Source organism: Manis javanica, chromosome 6 (assembly GCF_040802235.1).
Source record: "Manis javanica isolate MJ-LG chromosome 6, MJ_LKY, whole genome shotgun sequence".
Lineage (NCBI taxonomy): Eukaryota > Metazoa > Chordata > Mammalia > Pholidota > Manidae > Manis > Manis javanica.
In genome coordinates, this window is record NC_133161.1 from 108,958,752 (window position 1) to 108,979,860 (window position 21,109).

General features: G+C 47.1%; 1 protein-coding gene across 28 annotated transcripts in view; it reads left to right on the forward strand.

Annotated features, from left to right (window-relative positions):
• URGCP (upregulator of cell proliferation) overlaps positions 1-21,109 on the forward strand; it is a 142,812-nt gene that overhangs the window by 84,190 nt on the left and 37,513 nt on the right. For 2 of the 28 annotated variants that reach the window (XM_017674193.3, XM_036991000.2), the window contains exon 1: positions 279-404. The exons of 24 other annotated variants lie outside the window; for them this stretch is intronic. In XM_017674193.3, coding sequence (XP_017529682.2) covers positions 391-404 — 14 coding nt within the window. In that variant the 5' untranslated portion in view covers positions 279-390. Of the gene's footprint in view, positions 1-43; positions 405-21,109 lie in introns of those variants that run through there. 2 more of the 28 variants (XM_036991008.2, XM_073239249.1) reach the window with 2 other exon arrangements.

Sequence of the window (21,109 nt, forward strand, 5' to 3'; positions counted from 1 at the left end):
AAATGCGGGGAGGTGTGGACCTCGCCGACTTAAGCTGCTTTGTGGCCGGAGGCAGGTTGGCTTGGCACTGCAGGCGCCTCCGCGTGAGTGCCGGTGGCGGGACCCCGGGCACCTAAGCAGGTGGGCAGGTCTAGGCTGCAGGCTCGAGGGCCGCTCCTGGGCCGCCCCGAGCCGATACCGGAGGCCCTGCATCCGACTCCCGGCCCACTTGCACCCCTTCGCAGCCAGCTCGGGCCCCCCCTCGCGTCCCCCCTCGCGTCCCCCCTCGCGTCCCCGCCGCCCGGAGCGGCCCAACGGGCAGACGGGTGGCCGGCCGGAGGCCCCTCCCCGGCGGAGTGGCTTGCGCGGAGGAAGCGGAGGCGGCTCCAGCTCCGGGACCTCGCTGCGCTCATGGCGTCACCCGGGTGAGTGCGGAGCTCGGGCGCGCCAGGGAGCGGGCTGCGGACGCAGGGAGGGCCGTTGCGGCGCGACCTGCCGGGCCACAGCCCCGGCCCCCGCCCGCCGCCCCGCTAGGCCCGCCGGGCCCGGCCCTCGCCGACCCTGGGTGGCTTCGGCCCGGTGCGGATCGCGAGCTATGGGGATGCGGCCGGGCGCGTGGTGTGGACGGCCCGGGGCGGAGGAGTCGCGGGGGACGGGGCGGGGGCCTGGGAGCGCGCCAGCGGCCGGGCCCGGCGCCACGCGGGTGTTTTCCTCTTGCGCGCGTTGGTGTCGCCGCCGTGGGGACGCGGCCCGAACGCCCTGAATATTAGGGTCGAGGGCCTGTAAGGTGGCTGCCCGGTTCTGACATCACCTCCTTTCATCTGTCTCGGTGTGAAAATGTTCTTTTAGGAACTGATGGTGGTACAGTTTGTAATTAAAGATAAATCCTTACCTTCAAACTAAATCTTAGCGATTTATTATGATTACTTTTGTTTTGGTGATTTATCTAGTGCTGGGAATGACAGTACCTCACAGAGGAGGGAAACTAGGCTCGAGGCTGTTGCTTTAGCTGGTGAAATCCCTCGTTTGGCAGCTCCACCACTCAGAGGGTCTTAGACTTGGCCCTGAGAGCATTTTAAGTCATACATCTTCCCAGTTGCAAAGGGCTTTTGCATGTGCGGTGGGGGCGTGTGGGGTAGAGGTGATAGGCGTTAGTCCTCTTACAGGTAAGGCCCTAGTCGCGCCCCGCAGTGAACTGACTCAGTGCAGTGGGCCTTAACGGTGCAAGCTGGATCCGACTGCGCCATCACGGCACTTGTGCCTCCCTCCTGTTGTCATTCTAGGCTTGGGGAGCACTGGGCAGGAAGGACCCAGTACTTTGAGCTCATAAATAGAATAAACAACGGCCCATCCCTCAGAAAGCCAGGCTGATTGAAGCAGGGGTTCAAGGTCCTGCTGCATTCCTGCCCTCTTGTCAGGAAGGGTGAGTCAGGGTAACCTGTGGGGTGTGGGGGGGCTGGTGGCCGAACCTGTGTGGGACTGCCACAAGGCCTTTTAAACACTGGCGGTGCATTTGGTGTCCAAGCACACCACATTGTAGATGTGGGTCAGGGGTGGGCTTAGTGCTGGGCTAGCTCGCTCTCCTGTGAGCCAGGAGCCCTGTGTCCCTGGAGTGGGGTTATTAGTGCATTTGCAGTTTCAGCTCTTTGTAAGTGATCAAGTGAGTCTCTAGTTGGTACTAATCTGTAATTTTCTGAAGGGCATCCTTTTACAAAGCCAAGGTCACAACTTTTAGTACACTTTATGCCATTTTATAGAGAGAACTGTATACTTTTTGTGGTTTATATATAAATTTGGGATAGTCCACATCTCCAAATGTGACCCCTAAGTGTCCAGTCTGCAGTCTTCACTGGTAGGTTAGTTCAACCAGGGAGACTTGGCTTCCTGAGATCCTCTGGCCTCAATCAGCTGACCAGCAGACATTCAGCCTGCTGGACTAGATGCTGTGCAGGAATGGGAGGGGAGCTGGGCTCCTCATGGAAGAGCCTCCAAATCTGGTGTTCTTTCCTAAGTCACAATCCTAATAAGAGAGTTGGGAAGGAAAGAAGCAGCCCTGACAATTTTTGAGGACCTTGCCAATGTGCGAGGCATTAAGCAGGAGGAAATGGCAAGAATGACAGCATCGAAGGAAAAGATGTATTTGAGATGACCCACAGCTGTGTGTGTGCAGCTACGTGGAGGCAGGGAGGCTGGCCCAGACCCTGGGACCTGGCCACACTGGTGGGCTCTTTGTATACTGTTCACTGAAGCAGAGTCCATTTGACAGCGTGTGGGGTGGCAGGGGGCAGGAGGGAGTGAGCACATGCCCCTCATGGCCTTCATCTTCTCTTCCCTGCTCTGCCTGCTCCTTCACCATTGGGGATTCCTTGGGTTCTACAGTCCATCTCTGCTAGTCCCAACATGCATTCTCTGAGTGATCACATCCATTTCTGTGGCTTCAAATGTCGTTTAAATCAGAGGTTCCTAACCCAGGCTCCATGATTCCTGGATAGGCTTTGAGGGTCGCTGCATTACCTGAAATTGTATGCAGCTTTGGGGATCAGTGTATATTTTCTTGGCATCCATCTCTGTATCACATCTCAATGGGGCCCCTCCTGTCAGCAATGCCACAGCCATCCATGTGTACCTGCTTAGGGACAACAAACCTGGATTATTGTACAAAATGTATATATTTTTTGTTTGTTAATGGTAGATAATTTGAAAAACAAAAGCGTAAAACAACAAAAATCAAATGTAATCCAGGTTCCCATAACCAACACTTAAAATCTTGGTGTGTATTTAGATAGGCCGTTATATCACAGAGACAGCCTCACAGATATGACTACATGTCCTCATCCCGCCCTATCTCAGTTAGGCAGGTCCCTAACAGATATTTTTCTTTGCATCTACATATTGCATTTGTTCTTTGCTCTGTTTTCTCCCTGATTTTTATTAGGTAAAATACACGTAATATATAGCACTTGCTATTGGAACCACTTATTTATTGTTTTACACAAATGCTCTTCTACTGTTCTGCAGCTTTACTTGCCCAGCAGTGTGCTTTACGGTTCTTTCCATGTCAGGATAAGGAACATCCGTACCTGAATTTTGACATTTATAGGATACTTTGTGGCATGGTCACCCTATTTCGTTAAGAATATTTCCAGTCTTCTCCGTAAGACAGTGCTGCATGTCAGCGCCTCCTTAGGACAGACAGGAGTTTTTTTCTAGAGTTGATACGAAGAATTGAACACTAGTCAGATGGACTGTCCGTTTCCTAATTGAGAATATCCTCATAAATGGTTGTACTACCTTCCCTTCCCCCCACCAGATTTTAGGGGTTCTTTTCCTCCCAACACATGATGACATCAAATTTCCAAAGTTTTGCCTATGTGATGGAATTACTGAGTCAAGAAATAAGAAGCTAATGGTATCTTCATTCACCCAGCGTTTAAATATAGAAACCTCATACTTGACCCTTTGTGTTCTCTCAGAAATAGTCGGTAATGTCAAGTTCTAACTATCCACACCATAAGTAAACTCATGCCCCTCAGGTTTTTGTTTTAGAAAATGAGGTCATGTAGCACATGAGTCTCTGCACCAGGCCAGGAGTTGTGTGATGCAACCTCTGCTAGAATGCACGGTCCTGGGGACCTCGCTGCCCTCCTGGACACTGCTCACTGGACTCCTCTCCTGTGGATGACGAAAGCATGCCCATCAGCTCCTGGTGGACATTTAAAAGTGCCTAAGACATGATTTCACCTTTTGTCTTCCTTGTCCAGGAAGATCCTCTCCTAACACCATCATTTTGTGGGGAGGAACAGACCCTGGGCTTCACCTTCTGGGAAGGGCTCAGCTTTCCCACTGGAGCCTGGCCTGCTCCAAATGGGCTCCTCACACTGGGGTGGAGGATGGATCCTCTGGCCAAGCTGGGGGAGGGGAGGAGAGGGCCCTCCAATCAGGCTGTGGGGAGCAAGCACCGGGGACCTCCGAGTGTGACTGTAGAACCCAAGTGCAGTAGGAGCCTTAGCACCAGTGCTGTAGCAGCTTCTGAAAAAGGTGGCCCAAGAGCCAGCAGCTACCCCGGTGTGGCCCTGGCCTCACCGGAGACAGTGGGAGAACTAGCGAGAGGGTTGCAGGTCCAGGCACCCCTGGTTCTGCAGAGCAGCTCGGCAAGGACCACGCACTTGCTCACGGGTGGCAGGTGTGCCAGCATGTTGTGGCTGACTGCCTAGCTCACAGGAGGACTTCTTACCCAGAACTGCCAGTGGCAGGGGCTTTCCAACTGAGGAACAGTCTCTTAAATGTAGGTCCTGCCTGCTTCCAGGCGGTGTGCTGTCGGGCCCTGTCTGAGTCCTCTTGCACATATTATTTGTCTTCAGAACACTGTCAGAAGTACTGGTATTATCCCCACTGGTTAGAAGAGGAAACTGGGCCCCGCTAAGCAATTTAAGTTATAATTTGATGCCTGACGACTCCATTAAGGATTTTCACAGCTGTTTTATAGGCACAGAGATGCTGGATTCTGTATTTTGTTCTGACCACAGAGCACACAGCGTGTTCTTGGCAGGCTGTGGATGAGCTGATGGAAGGACGTGTTCCTGGACTTCTTTGGAGGAAGAGGCTGTATGAGCAACAGTATCTTCAGTTATAGTTTTACAAAAGATGCTTGAAAATGGAATAGTTTAGAAGCAGCACTTTCCTTTAAAGAAGGATTTCCACTAGGGGGTTGTGCCTTCTGAGACCCGTCTGCCTGTCCGGAAGGCCTTTCCTACTGAAGTTCATGGTTCTGTTTCAGACTCTCTGCATTGTAACTTTTTAGCTTTCTTATTTTTAAAAACTAGTAATATGTGCACACATGGTACAAAGGTATAACCGACTTAGGTGAAAATTGAGGCGGCTGGAGCCTGGTTCCTGAGAGCCTGGCCCCCACCTGAGGCTGTGCCTCCAGGGCCCGGGCACCACAGGGGTCTGTTTCCTCCTCTTTGTTTTGTTTTAAATCTCACATGCATTTTGGACATGTCTGTCGTCATTTTTGTTTGATTCTTTGTTCTTATAGATTTGTATATCTTTGAACATTTGCAGAAATGAGACCCTTGTCCATTGTGTTACAAATACTTTTTCTTCACTCGGGTCATTTGTCATTTGACTGTGAAGCCTTCATTACTTTGAGATCTTTTTTCTTTTTAACAAGTCTAATGTTTTCTTTCAGCCCAGTTTGGTTTGGTTTTCTGATTTCAATCAGATTCAGTTGGTACTCATTTTAGTGAAAGGAGGAGCAGGAATCCCCCTGTTCTTCCCAGGTGGTCGCATTGACTGACCTCCACACACCCAGAGCCACCAGCCTCCGAGATGGAACCACCAGCTGCATGTAGGCCTGTTTCTGGGCTGTCTGTTCAGGGGCCAGTACTGCAATCCTCATCTCTGGCAGCTTGTACCATGTCTTGCGATCTGGCAGCTTCGTCCTTTTTATTTACTGTTCCTTTTCAGGATTTTCCTAATTGTTTTTGTGCATATGTTTCTCCACAAAACAGCTTATCTTGTTTTGAACCTAAATTTCCTTACAGGTGAATTTAGAGAGAATTGACTTAAAAATTGTATTAAGCTTTCTTTTCCTAAAATAGAATATTCCTTTTAATTTGTTCTCTTTTATATTCTTAAGTATTTAAAAATTCTTTTCATATAGAGGTTGACATTTATTATGTATATTCTTAAATTTTTCCTTGTTGTTGATAGTGTAAGTGGGAATTTGCCTTCCACATTTCTAACCTGTTTATATACAGGAAGGCAATTGGATCAGACACTTTTGTATGGCTTCAGTTTACTGAATTTTCTCATCTGCATATTTTTCCAGGTCTGTTTTACCATAATTTCTTTCTGTTTTCATGGATAAATAGCGCATTAATTGTGCCTTTGTTGTGGGTAGACACAAGATTGTATGTCAATGATACTTTAATAAAAAAAATATGCCCACAAAGAAGAAATCTCCAACAGTGAAAATTCAACTATCAATAAATATTTAAAATTTTTAAATACACTCTTACTAGTAATTGAAAGGAAAGGAGCGACACACAGCAGCAATTCACCGGAGAATTCCGCTTTATTAGGGAAAGGTGCTGGGTTATATAGGAAGGGGCATAGGGTGATTGTGGTGTTACTTCTACGGGGCTGGTGGCTGTTGGCTAGGTGCTGGGATTGGGAGGGGGGCGAGAGGTGATTGGGCTTCAGGTGGCGCCGGTGGGAACCGAGGACCCCGAAGAGAAGCCGGAAGTTTGCCATCTTACTGGTGGGGGCCCTTCATTCCCCCCTTTCTCCTCTATGGGGTTGTGGATGTAGCTTTCTCTCTGACTGCTTCCTGCTGAACAGGGGCGGAGAAGGGAGTGAGGGCTTGAGGATTGGGAGGAAAGGGTTGATAGGACTCCCCACAGTAAGGATGAGTAGATGTGGACTTCTTCAGGTTGGAAATCAATGAGGGTTCCCTGTAACTATAGGTCGAGGACTTGTTGATTCTAATGGTGGTGCCAGGAGGATACGGGTGCCAGAAGCCAGGCGTCTGCGGCCATTGTTTCTAGGAACAGTTTCCAGTGGAGAGAGGGGTCCATCTCAGAGTGTGGTGAGGAGGTCACGTGAGGGTGAGGGATCTTCTGTGGCCAGAAGCTGGTAGTTCCTGAGTAAAAGCTGGTTGAAAGCTTGATTAGAGATTTTTCTGACTTGGGATTTGATGAACTTTATTATAAAGGGTAAGAAGAGACAGGCGAGAAGAATGATTATTATGGGGCCTGCAATGGGCCAGAGCCAGGTGAGGAGGGGGTTTGTTAGTATTGAAGAGAATGGGTTGGAATTGGAAGCAGAGTGGAGGCTGGAGGCAAGGTCAGTGAGTTTGGTGATGTCAGTTTCTACAATGCCGGATTCGTTGATGTAATAGCAGCACTCTTCCCAGAGGAAGACGCAGGTGCCGCCTTTCTCGGCTGTAAGCAGATCTAGGGCCCGCCGGTTTTGAAGGGTGACCTTAGCTAGCGAAGTGACCTGTCTTTGGAGAGAGGCTAGGGAATCGGCAGTGGATGTCAGGGCTCCCTCAAATTTGGCGTTGAGATGTCTAACTGCCCATAGAGAGTGACCCAAGGCTTCTCCCGAAAACCCTGCCCCAATGGCTGAGGTGATACTGACCATGATGGGAAGGAAAGCAGCCCTTTTTGTGTGCGAGGGCAAGGGAGGTTGGAGCTCAAGAAATTCTGCCATGCTGTAAAGTGTAAGCTGTGGGATTATGGTGACGAGAATGCAGGGTGTATCGGAGTTGAGAGGCAGTGAGTTGAAAAGACTGCCATTACACCAAAAGAAGTGTCCCGGTTGTGCAAAAGTCTTAGAGCCGGAGGTAGGGGTGTAGATAGAGAGGCAGTGAAGTGCGCTGGAGGGGGGTGGAGTTGGGCCTACACAGTGGTGGATGGTGAGATTATCTGCGTATTCTGGTATGTCTGCCAGGGGGCGGAGGGGTTGTCCTTCTGCATGGAAGGAGTAGTTGGAAATATTAAGCGGCACAGCAGCCAGCAGTGGGCGCTGTACTGATGCGCATAAGAAACAATTGGCGATGTTGAGGGTGTGGTTGAGAAAGATGGTGTTGTCTTGAATGAGCTGTAACTAAGAGTAGGAGGAATAAGAAGATGAAGAGGCACCGTTAAGAGTTTGGAGAATGACTTTTTCAGAATGTCTGATGCAACTTGAGAGATCTGGGAGTGAGAGGGAACATACTCTCGAGAGATATGAAGGGTACCGTGGGGGGTTGAGGACCCCCCGTAGTAAACTGAGGCTGTGACTCCGGTGGCCCATTGAGAGTCCCAGGGATCTGGGATTGATAAGGAGAATGAGCCGTTGGGATATTTCATGAAACGGTTGGAGGAGTAATACTGTGGGTACTGGAAGTTACCCATGTAGTGAATGGCGCAAGACCAGTAGGGACATCTCCTGTAGGTGTCTTGCCATCGCCTGCAATAGGCTTGTTTTTGGTCATAGAGGAAGCAGAAGTAGGGAGAATAAGGGTAGATGCTAGTGAACACTTCGGTGGAGGTAGGAAAGTGGAGGTATAAAGGCTCAGAGCAGCTTTTCAGAGGGCAGTCTGGTGTGGCAATGAGGGCAGTAACTTTTGTTTGATGCTGTGTGTAAGTCTGTCTGACTTTGAATCGCCATACAAAGGAGGCTGGGGTGGTGGGGAAGACAATAGGAATTAGGGAAAAAAGCAAGAGAGCAGTAAAGGAGGAATAAGTCATGATTCGGGTATGGATGGCAAAGGGGGTGAATGGGATTTTGGAGGAAAGAGGACAGTAAGGTCAGGAGTCTGGAGGGAGGGAGAGTGTAAACTTTTGTAGGTTAAGAGATCTTTTAGGTGATGTGGGGACAGAATAGTAAGGGGCGCCCTGAATGTCAGTTTATGAGCTTCCTTCTGCAAGAGCTGTCTAGCGGCTAATGCTCGTAGGCAGGGGGCCCATCCCCGAACTGTGGAGTCTAATTGCTTGGAGAGATAAGCTACTGGGGCAAAGGATGGGCCATAATATTGGCCTAGGACTCCTAGAGCTTGACTGGACCTCTCATGAATGTATAATGAGAAGGGCTTCGACAAATCAGGAAGATGGAGAGCTGGGACTTCCACAAGGGCTTGACGGAGCTTAATGAAGGAGTGTCAGGGGGAGGAGGATAATGGTTCTTTAGGGGGGCCCTTGCTGAGGTCGTATAGGGGTTTTGCCAACAGGGAGAAGTTAGGGATCCATGCTCTAAAATACATAGCCAGGCCTAGAAAGGAAAGGATTTCTGTCTTGGTTTTGGGAACGGGCAGGTCATAGAGGAGCCGTTTTCTGGCTAATGGACTTTCTTTGTTGAGATGAAGGAATCTGAGGTAAGTGACAGGAGGGGAAGAGATTTGAGCTTTGACAGGGGATACCTGGTAACCTCTGGAAGCTAGAAGGTTAAGTAGGGAGGCAGTGTTAAGTTGAGACTGTTTCCACGAGCGACTGCAGAGTAGAAGATTGTCCATGTATTGTAATAAGGTGGACTTGGAGTGATCATGATGAAACTGTTTGAGGTCCTGAGCTAGGACCTGTCTAAAAATATGGGGACTATCTCGGAAGCTTTGTGGCAAAACTGTCCAAGCGAGTTGTTCAGAATGTCTTGTGTATGGGTCCGTCCAGGTGAATGTGAAAAAATCTTGGTAGGAGGGGTCCAGAGGGATAGGAAAAATGCGTCCTTGAGATCTAGGACTGAGAAGTGGGAGGCCGAGGCAGGGATCTGCGATTAAAGGGTGTACGGATTTGGAACTAAGGGATGGATAGGGACAATGGCCATGCTGATGAGACGAAGGTCTTGGACAAGGCGGAAAGATCTGTTGGTTTTTTTTAACAGCTAATATGGGGGTATTAAATGGGGAGTGAGTGGGTCTGAGGTAATTTTTGTTTAAGAGATCTTGAATGATGGGTTGGAGGCCTTTGAGGGCTGAAGTGGTTAGGGGGTATTGGGCCTGACAGATATACTAAGAGGGGTCACGTAATTTGATAGAGGCAGGAGGACATAGAGCCACGGAGGGGCTTGTAATGTCCCAAACTTTGGGATTTACAGGGTGTATGAGGGCGGAACCAGAGCTTTCATTGGGTAGAGGGGGGTCGTCAGCTATGAGGGCCATCAGAAAGGGAGTACTGGGGGCTGTGGGAGTGGATATAGTTATGGAAACATGGAGGAGAGAAAGGATGTACCGTCCTAGTAAAGGGATGGGACACTGGGGCATAACCAGGAAGGAGTGGGAGAAAGGTATGGGATTGTCTTGGATTGTGCATAAAAGGTGGGGGGGGGGGGTTTAATGGGAAAATCTGTTTACCTCTTACCCCGACTAAAGGAGTAATGTCAGGCGTGGTAGGGCCCCGGTATTCTTGCACGAATGAGAAGGTGGCTCCTGTATCTAGGAGGAAGGAGATGGGGCAACTGTCTACTGTTAAAGTAACCCTGGGCTCCTGTTTGGTGATTGAAATGGTCGGGCGAGAAGCCCCCGGGCCCCGTCAATCTTCTTCTGCCAGCCCCAGTACGGCGGGCTTAGGATGGGGGTTGTTCGTCCAGCCTCCCCTTCGGGTGGTTGGGCAATCAGACCCCCAGTGGCCCTTTTTGTGGCATCTGGGGCATGGGGTGGTAGGAGATCTGGGAGAGGGGCACGCCCTTGACCAATGTCCCTCTTTTCTGCACTTGAAAGAAGCTCCTGGGGGGGGGGCTTGTTTGTAGAGGGGTGCCCAGGTTGTGGTTTTATCAGCTGGGCCAACATTTGGAAATTGCCCTGATCAGCCTTTTGTTAACGGCATTCTTTCTCCTCCTCCCGTTTATGGAAGACTTTAAAGGCCACTGTTAGGATCTCAGTCTGTGGGGTAGCGGGGCCCTGTTCTAACTTTTTGAGTTTAGCTTTAATGTCGGGGTAGCTTTGAGCTAGGAAGTATGTCATAAGGACATGTTTTCCTTCAAGTGTTTCTGGGTCTAGGCTGGTATACTGTAATAGGGCTTGAGTGAGTCTGTCTAAGACCTCAGAGGGGGTTTCGTCTCTCTTTTGAATTATGTCTTGGAGCTTTTGAAAATTGACTTTTTTATGAGTTGCCTTTTTCAGACCTGCTATTATGCAGGAGGCAAAAATATCTCGAGAGTGGAGACCTACAGCTGTGTTATAATCTCAGTGTGGGTCTTGTTCGGGGACAGCAGTGGGGCCAGGGCGATAGGTGGGGTCAGTCCTGTGGGTTTCTGTAGCGTGCGTTTGGGCGAAGTCCCAAACTCCTCTACGCTCTTCAGGGAGGAGAGTATTGGCCAGGAGCATGAAAATGTCATGATGCGTGAGGCTGTAAGACTGGAGGGTCCATTGAAACTCCCTGATATATGTTGTGGGATCAGTGGAAAAGGAACCTAGGTGTTTCTCTATTTGGGGTAAATCTCCTAAGGAGAAAGGGACGTGAACGCGCACGATGCCTTTGGATCCTGCTACCTCCCCGGATCCTGCTACCTCCCAGAGGGCGGCGATAATTTTGGGAGGCTCTCGGGACCGAGTCTGAGGGGGACTGAAGGGTTCTGGCTCAGTCTGTGGGGGAGTGACGCGGTCTAGCCGCACCTAGTTGAGCAGGTCCTGAAGTGTGGAAGGGGGGCAAAGAAAATAAAGAAAGATAGAATCGGACCCACGTGTTGCCAGCCAGCAGCCCAGCTGCTTGCCTCTGCCACCCTAGTTGAGCTTGAACTCACGACTCTGAGGTTAAGAGTCCCATGCTCTACTAACTGAGCTACAGCAGGGCTCCAGTTAATTGCTCATGGAAAGTGTAAACAGAATGTTCTTTGTTCTCCATTCCTGCCACATCGGCAAGTGGGGGAAGGGCATAGCTAGAAGCAGGGGCGGTGTTTCTACACATCTTCCGGGTCTCCCTATTTTCAGAGTGAGGAGTCTTGGCTGTCTTCGAGGACAAGATATGTTTTTGTGGACAGATAACTTCCAAGGACTGCACTGGTTGTTCTCTAGCTTGTGTTTTCCCATGCTGCGTTCAGACATGGGGGAAGGTGCTTTCCCATTCTTCCTACAAACATGTGAGAAGACAAAGGCGGTCCCTAACGGGAGAAACAGGTGATGAGGGCAAAGATGGAGGAGGCCCCCGGGACCTAGTTAAAGGGGGCGCTGAAAGGCTCAGGCTTAATCTGCGGGGGACGAAGGCGGAGGAGTTGAGATGGGGGAGGAAGGGAGAAGGGCTGTTGTAGGAGAAGAAGGGGAAGGGAGTGAACGGGAGGCTTCTGTGGGCTAGGGCAGCGACTTGCAGGCCAGGAGAACTTGGGAGGGGGCGGAGGGAGGAGGAGGTGGAAAGCTTCCATATAGGGAATCTCCTTCCATTTTTTCAGGCCCTGGCAGTAGTTAAAAGAGATTGCGAGTGATGTTAGGATCAAGAGTTCCCCCTGTGGGCCATTGATTGTTATTGTCTAGGGGGTATGTCGGCCAATCTTGGGAGCAATATTTACGGAGAAGTTTTGGTTTTATATCAGGCGTCAGGGAGAGGGTATCCAGATGCTTAAGCAGGCATTCAAGAGGTGAACTTTCAGGGAGGGATGAGGAGGCTCCCATGGCTAAAGGACGGAGAAGGAGACAAACAGGGGAAGACGAACGGAGATCCTTGGACTGGAGGCAGACTGCAAGGAGACAAAGGGCGTCCCCGATGATCCTTGGTGGCCTGCGAAAACTCGTGTATGAGTCAGAATTTCTTAGGAAGTGTGGGTCGTCACCCAGACTTCCCTAAGAATGCAGAGTGCCAGAGTCACGAGGTACCTAGCACTAGGAATTTTTGGCAGACAGAACAGATTTCGGCGGATGGAACAGAAGGAGGAGTGGGGGAAAAACGGAGCGTTCTCATCCACAAAGGAGTCATCTCGTTTATGGCTGTTGGAGGAGGGGCCTGGGGGGTCTGCCACAGCTGTGAAGGCTTGAGGCGGGGATTTATGGCTGTCAGAGGAGGGGCCTGAGGGTCCGCTGCAGCTGTGAAGGTCTGAGGCGGGGATTTATGGCTGTTGGAGGAGGGGCCTGAGGGTCCACCGCAGCCGTGAAGGCCTCAGTCGGGGAGACTTCCCTCCTCGTCTTGGAGCGTCAGGGCCTTGCCCGACGATCACAGTCAATGGCAGTGTGATAGCTCAGGGAAGAGTGGCCCACCGCGGGAAAATTTTGCTTAAAAAGTTTTGCACTGATGGAAGGTACGGTGAGTGCATTTATGACTGTTGGAGGAGGGGCCTGAGGGTTTGCCGTAGCCGTGAAGGCCTGAGGTGGGGATTTATGGTTGTTGGAGGAGGGGCCTGAGGGCCTGCTGCAGCCGTGAAGGCCTGAGGCAGGGAGAGTTCCCTCCTTATCCCCGAGCGTCAGGGCCTTGCTGGACGATCACGGATCAGTGGCACTGCGATAGCTTGGGGAAGAGTGGCCCAGTCCGGGGGGAAAACTTACCTAAAGGCCAGAGAGGAGTGGTGAGTGTGATGAGCCAGCGCCGGAAAAAGAGGACGAGGGCAAGCTGCTGCTGGTGTCAGGGGGAAGACGGGGCCCAGTTGGGGTGTCCTGTCTCCCAGGTTTCGGCACCAATGAAAGGAAAGGAGCGACACACAGCAGCAATTCACCAGAGAATTCCGCTTTATTAGGGAAAGGTGCTGGGTTATATAGGAAGGGGCATAGGGTGATTGTGGTGTTACTTCTACGGGGCTGTTGGCTGTTGGCTAGATGCTGGGATTGGGAGGGGGGCGAGAGGTGATTGGGCTTCAGTTGGCACCGGCAGGAACTGAGGACCCCAAAGAGAAGCTGGAAGTTTGCCATCTTACTGGTGGGGGCCCTTCAGTAATCACTTCACCAATGATGTTAAGACTATGGAGAAAATGGCACTTTTGTGTTAAAGTCCATGGGTATCATGTTGATCTGGGACAATTTGTAAGATATGTCAAGAGTTTCAAAAATACTAATATCCTATGAACTGATCTCACCAGTTCTAGTTATTTATCCTAGGGGAAGAAATAATAAATGCACTTAAGGACATGGCTTTAAGTATTTATCAAATATTATTTATATATTTTTATTATTTAAAAAATACAGACTAAGAAGTACATGACTCAGTAGGACAAAAACCAGGAAATATAATCAGCATACCCTAGGAAGATTCATAACTTGAGGGGATATTATCAAGAAAATGTGAATTAAAGACTCTGAAATTTTCAGCAAAGTAAGGAATTCAGACATTTTGGTTACGTCGTTTACCTCTATGAGAGTTTCTATGCTAATACACTATTGGGGGGATAAATTAATTAGCATTTTCTGATTCGGGTCAGCACCTCTGAACCTTCTCTCCCCACCCATAACCGTTTATCCTAGGGGCTTCCATTTCACTTTATTATGGCAAGCTCCAACACTTGCCCAAGGTCTAAGGGGGTCAATTTGCTGTAGAACATTGATTAGGTACCATCCTTACATAGTACTCAATTTTTGAGGGAGCCTTAAAGTAGGCTTGTATGGAATTGTTCACAAGGTGGCTTTAAAGGGGTATGGATTTTGAGAAATTGTCAGTACTGGATCTGGTATTGATCTATGCTGAGCAGCAATTCACTGAACTTGCACTTGTATGACCACAACTGTGGTGAAGAAAAAGAGAAACATAACGAGACCAGAAAGTACCTCTTAAAAGGGATATAGTGTTCTGTTCTACCAGAAAAAGATTGTGAGGAAAAGGCCAAAGATGCAGTGTTAAAGATTGCATCAACAGAGATGTTTTTCTTTTTTTGTATTTCTCATTAACACCTTTCAAAGCTTGCATTCTTATGAAAGGATAGTGACGTGGCCACATTTCCTCCTGCCAAATTCACCCACTTTATTCCATTTGGGGAAATAGTGACCTCTCTCTGTCCCAACCAACAGAGATTCTCACTCTAAAGTCTCTAGTTGGGAATAATAAAGCTCAATGATCCCCAAATGTTTTCTTTACTTTGTACCTGAGTCACCCCATCTAAATGAAGAAGCAGAGAAGGAATCTGGCATTTAAAAATATCACAACCATGGTGTTAGAGTCCAAATTGAATTAAGACGATTTTTTTAAAAGTGTAAGTCCAAAGGAATTATCAAGAAGGGTTAGTGAATGGAAAGATGGTGGCGTGAGAGGTGAGACCTCCTCCTAAAACCACATATAATAGGAAAATATAATTAATACAACTAATCCTGAAAGAGCAATAGGAAAGAAAGCTGCACCAGACTGCATACACCTGGAGAAAAGAGCAGACCTCACAGAACAGGGTCACATACCAAAGCTGTGAGTCAGCAGGACCCAAGCCCTTTCCCCACCCCAGCTCACTAGCAGGAGTAAAAGAAACAGAGTGGGGAGGGAGTGGAGGCCTGGGACGGCTGAACACCTAGCCCTGGAGATGTGCTCTGGGAGCACGAACCTACATTGCATGGTGCTCTGGTGATTAGTGGGGTTGGAAAGTTAAGATGAACAGAATACCTAGAGAGATAGAGATTCCAGCTGCTTGTGGAAAACAGGAATTCATATCCTGGGCAGGTAGTCTGAGAGCTGGGCAGGTAGTCTGAGAGACTTCCTAAAAGTGAGAGTGCTGCTAAAGGGGCAAGGATTGCACAGAGCTTACTGCTCAGGAGAAAGGACAGGTAGATAAATAGCACATTAATTGTGCCTTTGTTCTGGGTAGACTCTGTATCTTAGGAAAGGAGGTGATGGAGGTCTAAAGGGGTACAGGTGGAAGGCTGACTTCCCTAGCCCTCCAAGCCCTTCCAGCCCAGATGCCTGCTTATCGTCCACACGGTGGACACCTTGTCCCAGGCTGTTGCATCAGCCCTGCTTACTCACAGCTTTCCCATCTGATATGGCAGCAGCTTTGTTGAGCCTGGACACTTGGAGGTTTCCTGGACTCTGTCTTCCTCACATAGTCTGTCCAGTCTGTTGAAATTGTTCACTAGACTTTGAGAGCCCAACCCTGTGTTCTCAACATAAGACAGGCATGGTGCCCTGGACCCAGAGCACCCTCCAGAGTAACAGCCAGAGTCTTTCTGTGGCATGGAAGCTGGCATGCTGGGTCCCTCCTGCTTCCCTCCGGCTCGCTGCCCGCTGGCCACACCACCTCCTGCTGATCCGTGAGCACCTTGAGGACTTTGCTACAGCTGGGCCTGGGCACCTGTGCAGACCCCTCCCCACCAAACTGCATGGCTATGCCTCACCTCCTGCTGTACTGCACACCAGTGTCCCTTTCTGTGGGAGGCCCAGCCTGGCCCTCCTTTTAATTATAGCAGTCTGTTCCCCTACTCACGCTCTCCCAACTCTCTGATCCTCGTCTGCACTGCTTTCTTCCACGGAACTTAACACCCTCTAGTGTATCTTCTTTTAAAAGCTTAAACCAATTGTTTATTGTCAGTCTCTCCGACCTTGTTGGATGTAAGCTAAGGGGGATATTTCTGTCTTCACTGAAGTATCAAACTCCTAGAAGAGTATGTAGCAGCAAATAAATAAGTGGATGAATCCAAGAGAGCATTGACCACCTTGTATGGACTTGCTTTATGTATATAAATCTCTCTGAGGCCTTATAGCACCCTGATGAGGTGTGTGGGGCAGGGATGGCCAGCTCTGTTTTATGCATATGTGTGTTCTATGGAGTTTGTGGAATGAGTGTTCGTAGCACCTCTCCAACCTAAGCCTAATATAACTCCTGGAGGACTAGGGCTGCATCTTAGCAGGGCTGCCTCTTGCATGGTAAACCTACGTTTGAACCCAGGACAAAGACTAGTTGCTTGTTACACTATTTTTCTCCCCCAATACTCATAGGTTGGTGTGTCACAATGTTTACTGTCCCAGGGCCCTGCCGGAAGGGCAGCAGGAGCAGCCGGGACACCATCAAGTGTGAGGGGTGTTCTTCCTCAGTGTGCAGCCTCTGCTGCCCTCGGAGGATTCCAAGGGCACAAAAGAAGAGGACGGGATGGGCCTCTGCTCATGCTTCCTACACACTTCACCCTGTTTCAGGAACCGAGCTGCCAGGCCACACAGTGCTTGTCTGTCACTTGTCCCCACACCTGATGTCTGTGCGCACTGGGCAGCTCCGTGGGGCCTTTTCATGTGTGTTTTCTCAGCCAGTGTTCAGGGCTGTAGGATGGGTCTAGACTTTTTTTTAATTCATATTGTTATCATTAATCTACAATTACATGAAGAACATATGTTTACTAGACTCCCCCCTTCACCAAGGCTCCCCCACAAACCCCATTACAGTCACTGTCCATCAGCATAGTAAGATGCTGTAAAATCACTACTTGTCTTCTCTGTGTTGTACATCCCTCCCTATGCCCCCCCCCAACATTATACATGCTAATCATAAGGCCCCCTTTCATTTTCCCCACCCTTATCCCTCCCTTCCCACCCATCCTCCCCTGTCCCTTTCCCTTTGGTAACTTTTAGTTCATTCTTGGGTTCTTTGTTCTTATACTCCACATATGAGTGAAATCATTTGGTACTTGTCTTTCTCCACCTGGCTTATTTCACTGAGCATAATACCCTTTAGCTCCATCCATGTTGTTGCAAATGGTAGGATTTGTTTTCTTCTTATGACTGAATAATATTCCATTGTGTATATGTACCACGTCTTTTTTATCTGTTCATCTACTGAATGAAACTTAGGTTGCTTCCATTTCTTGGCTATTGTAAATAGTGCTGTGATAAACATAGGGGTGCATCTGTCTTTTTCAACTGGGCTGCTGCATTCTTAGGGTAAATTCCTAGAAGTGGAATTCCTGGGTCAAATGGTATGTCTATTTTGAGCATTTTGAGGAACCTCCATACTGCTTTCCACAATGGTTGAACTAATTTACATTCCCACCAGCAGTGTAGGAGGGTTCTTCCCCTTTCTCCACAACCTCACCAACATCTGTTGTTGTTTGTCTTTTGGATGGTGGCGATCCTTACTGGTGTGAGGTGGTATCTCATTGTGGTTTTAACTTGCATTTCTCAGGTAACTAGCAATGTGGAGCATTTTTTCATGTGTCTGTTGGCCATCTGAATTTCTTCTTTGGAGAACTGTCTGTTCAGCTCCTCTGCCCATTTTTAATTGGATTATTTGCTTTTTGTTTGTTGACGTGCGTGAGCTCTATATATTTTGGATGTCAAGCCTTTATTGGATCTGTCTCTTATGAATATATTCTCACATACTGTAGGGTACCTTTTTGTTCTATTGATGGTGTCCTTTGTACAGAAGCTTTTCAGCTTGATATAGTCCCACTTGTTCATTTTTGCTTTTGTTTCTCTTGCCCGGGGAGATATGTTCATGAAGAAGTCGCTCATGTTTATGTCCAAAAGATTTTTGCCTATGTTTTTTCTAAGAGTTTTATGGTTTCATGACTTACATTCAGGTGTTTGAACCATTTTGAATTTACTTTTGTATATGGGGTTAGACAATGATCCAGTTTCATTCTCTTACATGTAGCTGTCCAGTTTTGCCAACACCATCTGTTGAAGAGACTGTCATTTCTCCATTGTATGTCCATGGCTCCTTTATCAAATATTAATTGACCATATATGTTTGGGTTAATGTCTGGAGTCTCTATTCTGTTCCACTGGTCTGTGGCTCTGTTCTTGTGCCAGTACCAAACTCTCTTGATTACTGTGGCTATGTAATAGAGCTTGAAGTTGGGGAGCAAGATCTCCCCCAACTTTATTCTTCCTTTTCAGGATTGCTTTGGCTATTTGGGGTCTTTGGTGTTTCCATATGAATTTTTGAACTATTTGTTCCAGTTTGTTGAAGGATGCTGTTGGTAATTTGATAGGGATTGCATCAAATCTGTATATTGCTTTGGGCATGATGGCCATTTTGACAATACTAATTCTTCCTAGGCAAGAGTGTGGCATGAGTTTCCATTTGTTAGTGTCCACTTTAATTTCTCTTAAGAGTGTCTTATAGTTTTCAGGGTGTAGGTCTTTCACTTCCTTGGTTATGTGTATTCCTAAGTATTTTATTCGTTCTGATGCAATTGTTTTCCTGATTTCTCTTTCTATTGGCTCATTGTTAGTGTATAGGAAAGCCAGATTTCTGTGTGTTAATTTTGTATCCTGCAACTTTACTGTATTCCGATATCAGTTCTAGTAGTTTTGGTGTGGAGTCTTTAGGGTTTTTTTATGTGCAACATCATGTCATCTGTGAATAGTGACAGTTTAACTTGTTCTTTACTAATCTGGATTCCTTGTATTTCTTTGTTTTGTCTAATTGCCATGGCTATGACCTCCAGTACTATGTTGAATAACAGTGGGGAGAGTGGGCATCCCTGTCTAGTTCCCGATCTCAGAGGAAAAGCTTTCAGGTAATCGCTGTTAAGTATGATGTTGGCTGTGGGTTTATCATATATGGCCTTTATTATGTTGAGGTACTTGCCCTCTATACCCATTTTGTTGAGAGCTTTTATCATGAATGGGTGTTGAAGTTTGTTGAATGCTTTTTCAGTATCTATGGAGATGATCATGTGGTTTTTGTCCTTTTTGTTTATGTGGTGGATGATGTTGATGGATTTTCGAATGTTGTACCACCCTTGCATCCCTGGGATGAATCCCACTTGGTCATGTTGTATGATCCTTTGATGTATTTTTGAATTCTGTTTGCTAATATTTTTTTGAGCATTTTTCCGTCCACATTCATCAGGGATATTGGTCTGTAATTTTCTTTTTTTGTGGGGTCTTTGCCTAGTTTTGGTATTAGGGTGATGTTGGCTTCATAGAATGAGTTTGGGAGTATTCCCTCCTCTTCTATTTTTTGGAAAACTTTAAGGAGAATAGGTATTATGTCTTCTCTGTATGTCTGATAAAATTCTGAGGTAAATCCATTTGGCCCGGGGGTTTTACTCTTGGGTCGTTTTTTGATTACCTGTTCAATTTCATTGCTGGTAATTGGTCTGTTTAGATTTTCTGTTTCTTTCTGGGTCAGTCTTGGAATGTTGGATTTTTCTAGGAGTTGTCCATTTCTCCTAGGTTTTCCAGCTTGTTGGCATATAGGTTTTCATAGTATTCTCTAATAATTCTTTGTATTTCTGTTAGGTCTGTCGTAATTTTTCCTTTCTCATTTCTGATTCTCTTGATGTGTGTTGACTCTTTTTCTCTTAATAAGTCTGGCTAGAGGCTTATCTATTTTGTTTATTTTCTCAAAGAATCAGCTCTTGGTTTCATTGATTTTTTTCTATTGTTTTATTGTTCTCAATTTTATTTATTTCTTCTCTGATCTTTATTATGTCCCTCCTTCTGCTGACTTTAGGCCTCATTTGTTCTTCTTTTTCCAATTTCGATTATTGTGACGTTAGAGTGTTCATTTGGGATTGTTCTTCCTTCTTTAAATATGCCTGGATTGCTATATACTTTCCTCTTAAGACTGCTTTTGCTGCGTCCCACAGAAGTTGGGGCTTTGTGGTGTTGTCATTTGTTTCCATATATTGCTTGATCTCTATTTTAATTTTGTCATTGATCCATTGATTACTTAGGAGCATGTTGTTAAGCCTCCATTTCTTTGTGGGCCTTTTTGCTTTCTTTGTACAATTTAGTTCTAGTTTTATACCTTTGTGGTCTGAAAAGTTGTATGGTAGATTTTCAATCTTTTTGAATTTACTGAGGCTCTTTTTGTGGCCTAGTATGTGGTCTATTCTGGAGAATGTTCCATGTGCACTTGAGAAGAATGTGTATCCTGTTGCTTTTGGATGTAGACTTATGTAGATGTCTATTAGGTCCATCTGTTCTAGTGTGTTGTTCAGTGCCTCCGTGTCTTTACTTATTTTCTCTCCGGTGGATCTGTCCTTTGCAGTGAGTGGTGTGTTGAAGCCTCCTAAAATGAATGCATTGCATTCTGTTTCCTCCTTTAGTTCTGTTAGTATTTGTTTCACATATGCTGGTGCTCCTGTGTTGGGTGCATATATATTTAGAATGGTTATATCCTCTTGTTGGGCTGAGCCCTTTATCATTATGTAATGTCCTTCTTTATCTCTTGTTACTTTCTTTGTTTTGAAGTCTGTCTTGTCTGATACTAGTCCTACAACACCTGCTTTTTTCTCCCTGTTGTTTGCATGAAATATCTTTTTCCATCCCTTGACTTTTAGTCTGTGCATGTCTTTGGGTTTTAGGTGAGTTTCTTGTAAGCAGCGTATAGGTGGGTCTTGCTTTTTTATCCATTCTGTTACTCTGTGTCTTTTGATTGGTGCATTCAGTCCATTTATATTTAGGGTGACTATTGAAAGATATGTACTTATTGCCATTGCAGGCTTTAGATTCGTGGTTACCAAAGGTTCAAGGTTAGTCTCTTTAGTATCTTACTGCCTAACTTAGCTCGCTTATTGAGCTGTTATATACATTATCTGGAGATGCTTTTCTTCTCTCCCTTCTTATTCCTCCTCCTCCATTCTTTATATGTTGGTTGTTTTATTCTGTGCTCTTTTGTTTCCTTTAAGTGCTTTTGTGGGTAGTTGATTTTATTTTTCGTCTTTAGTATTTGGTTGGTCTGCTTTCTTTGCTTTGATTTCATTTTCTCTGGTGACATCTGTTTAGTATTAGGTGTTCTCCCGTGTAGAATAGTCCCTCTAAAATACCCTGTAGAGGTGGTTTGTGGGAGGCAAATTCCCTCAACTTTTGCTTTT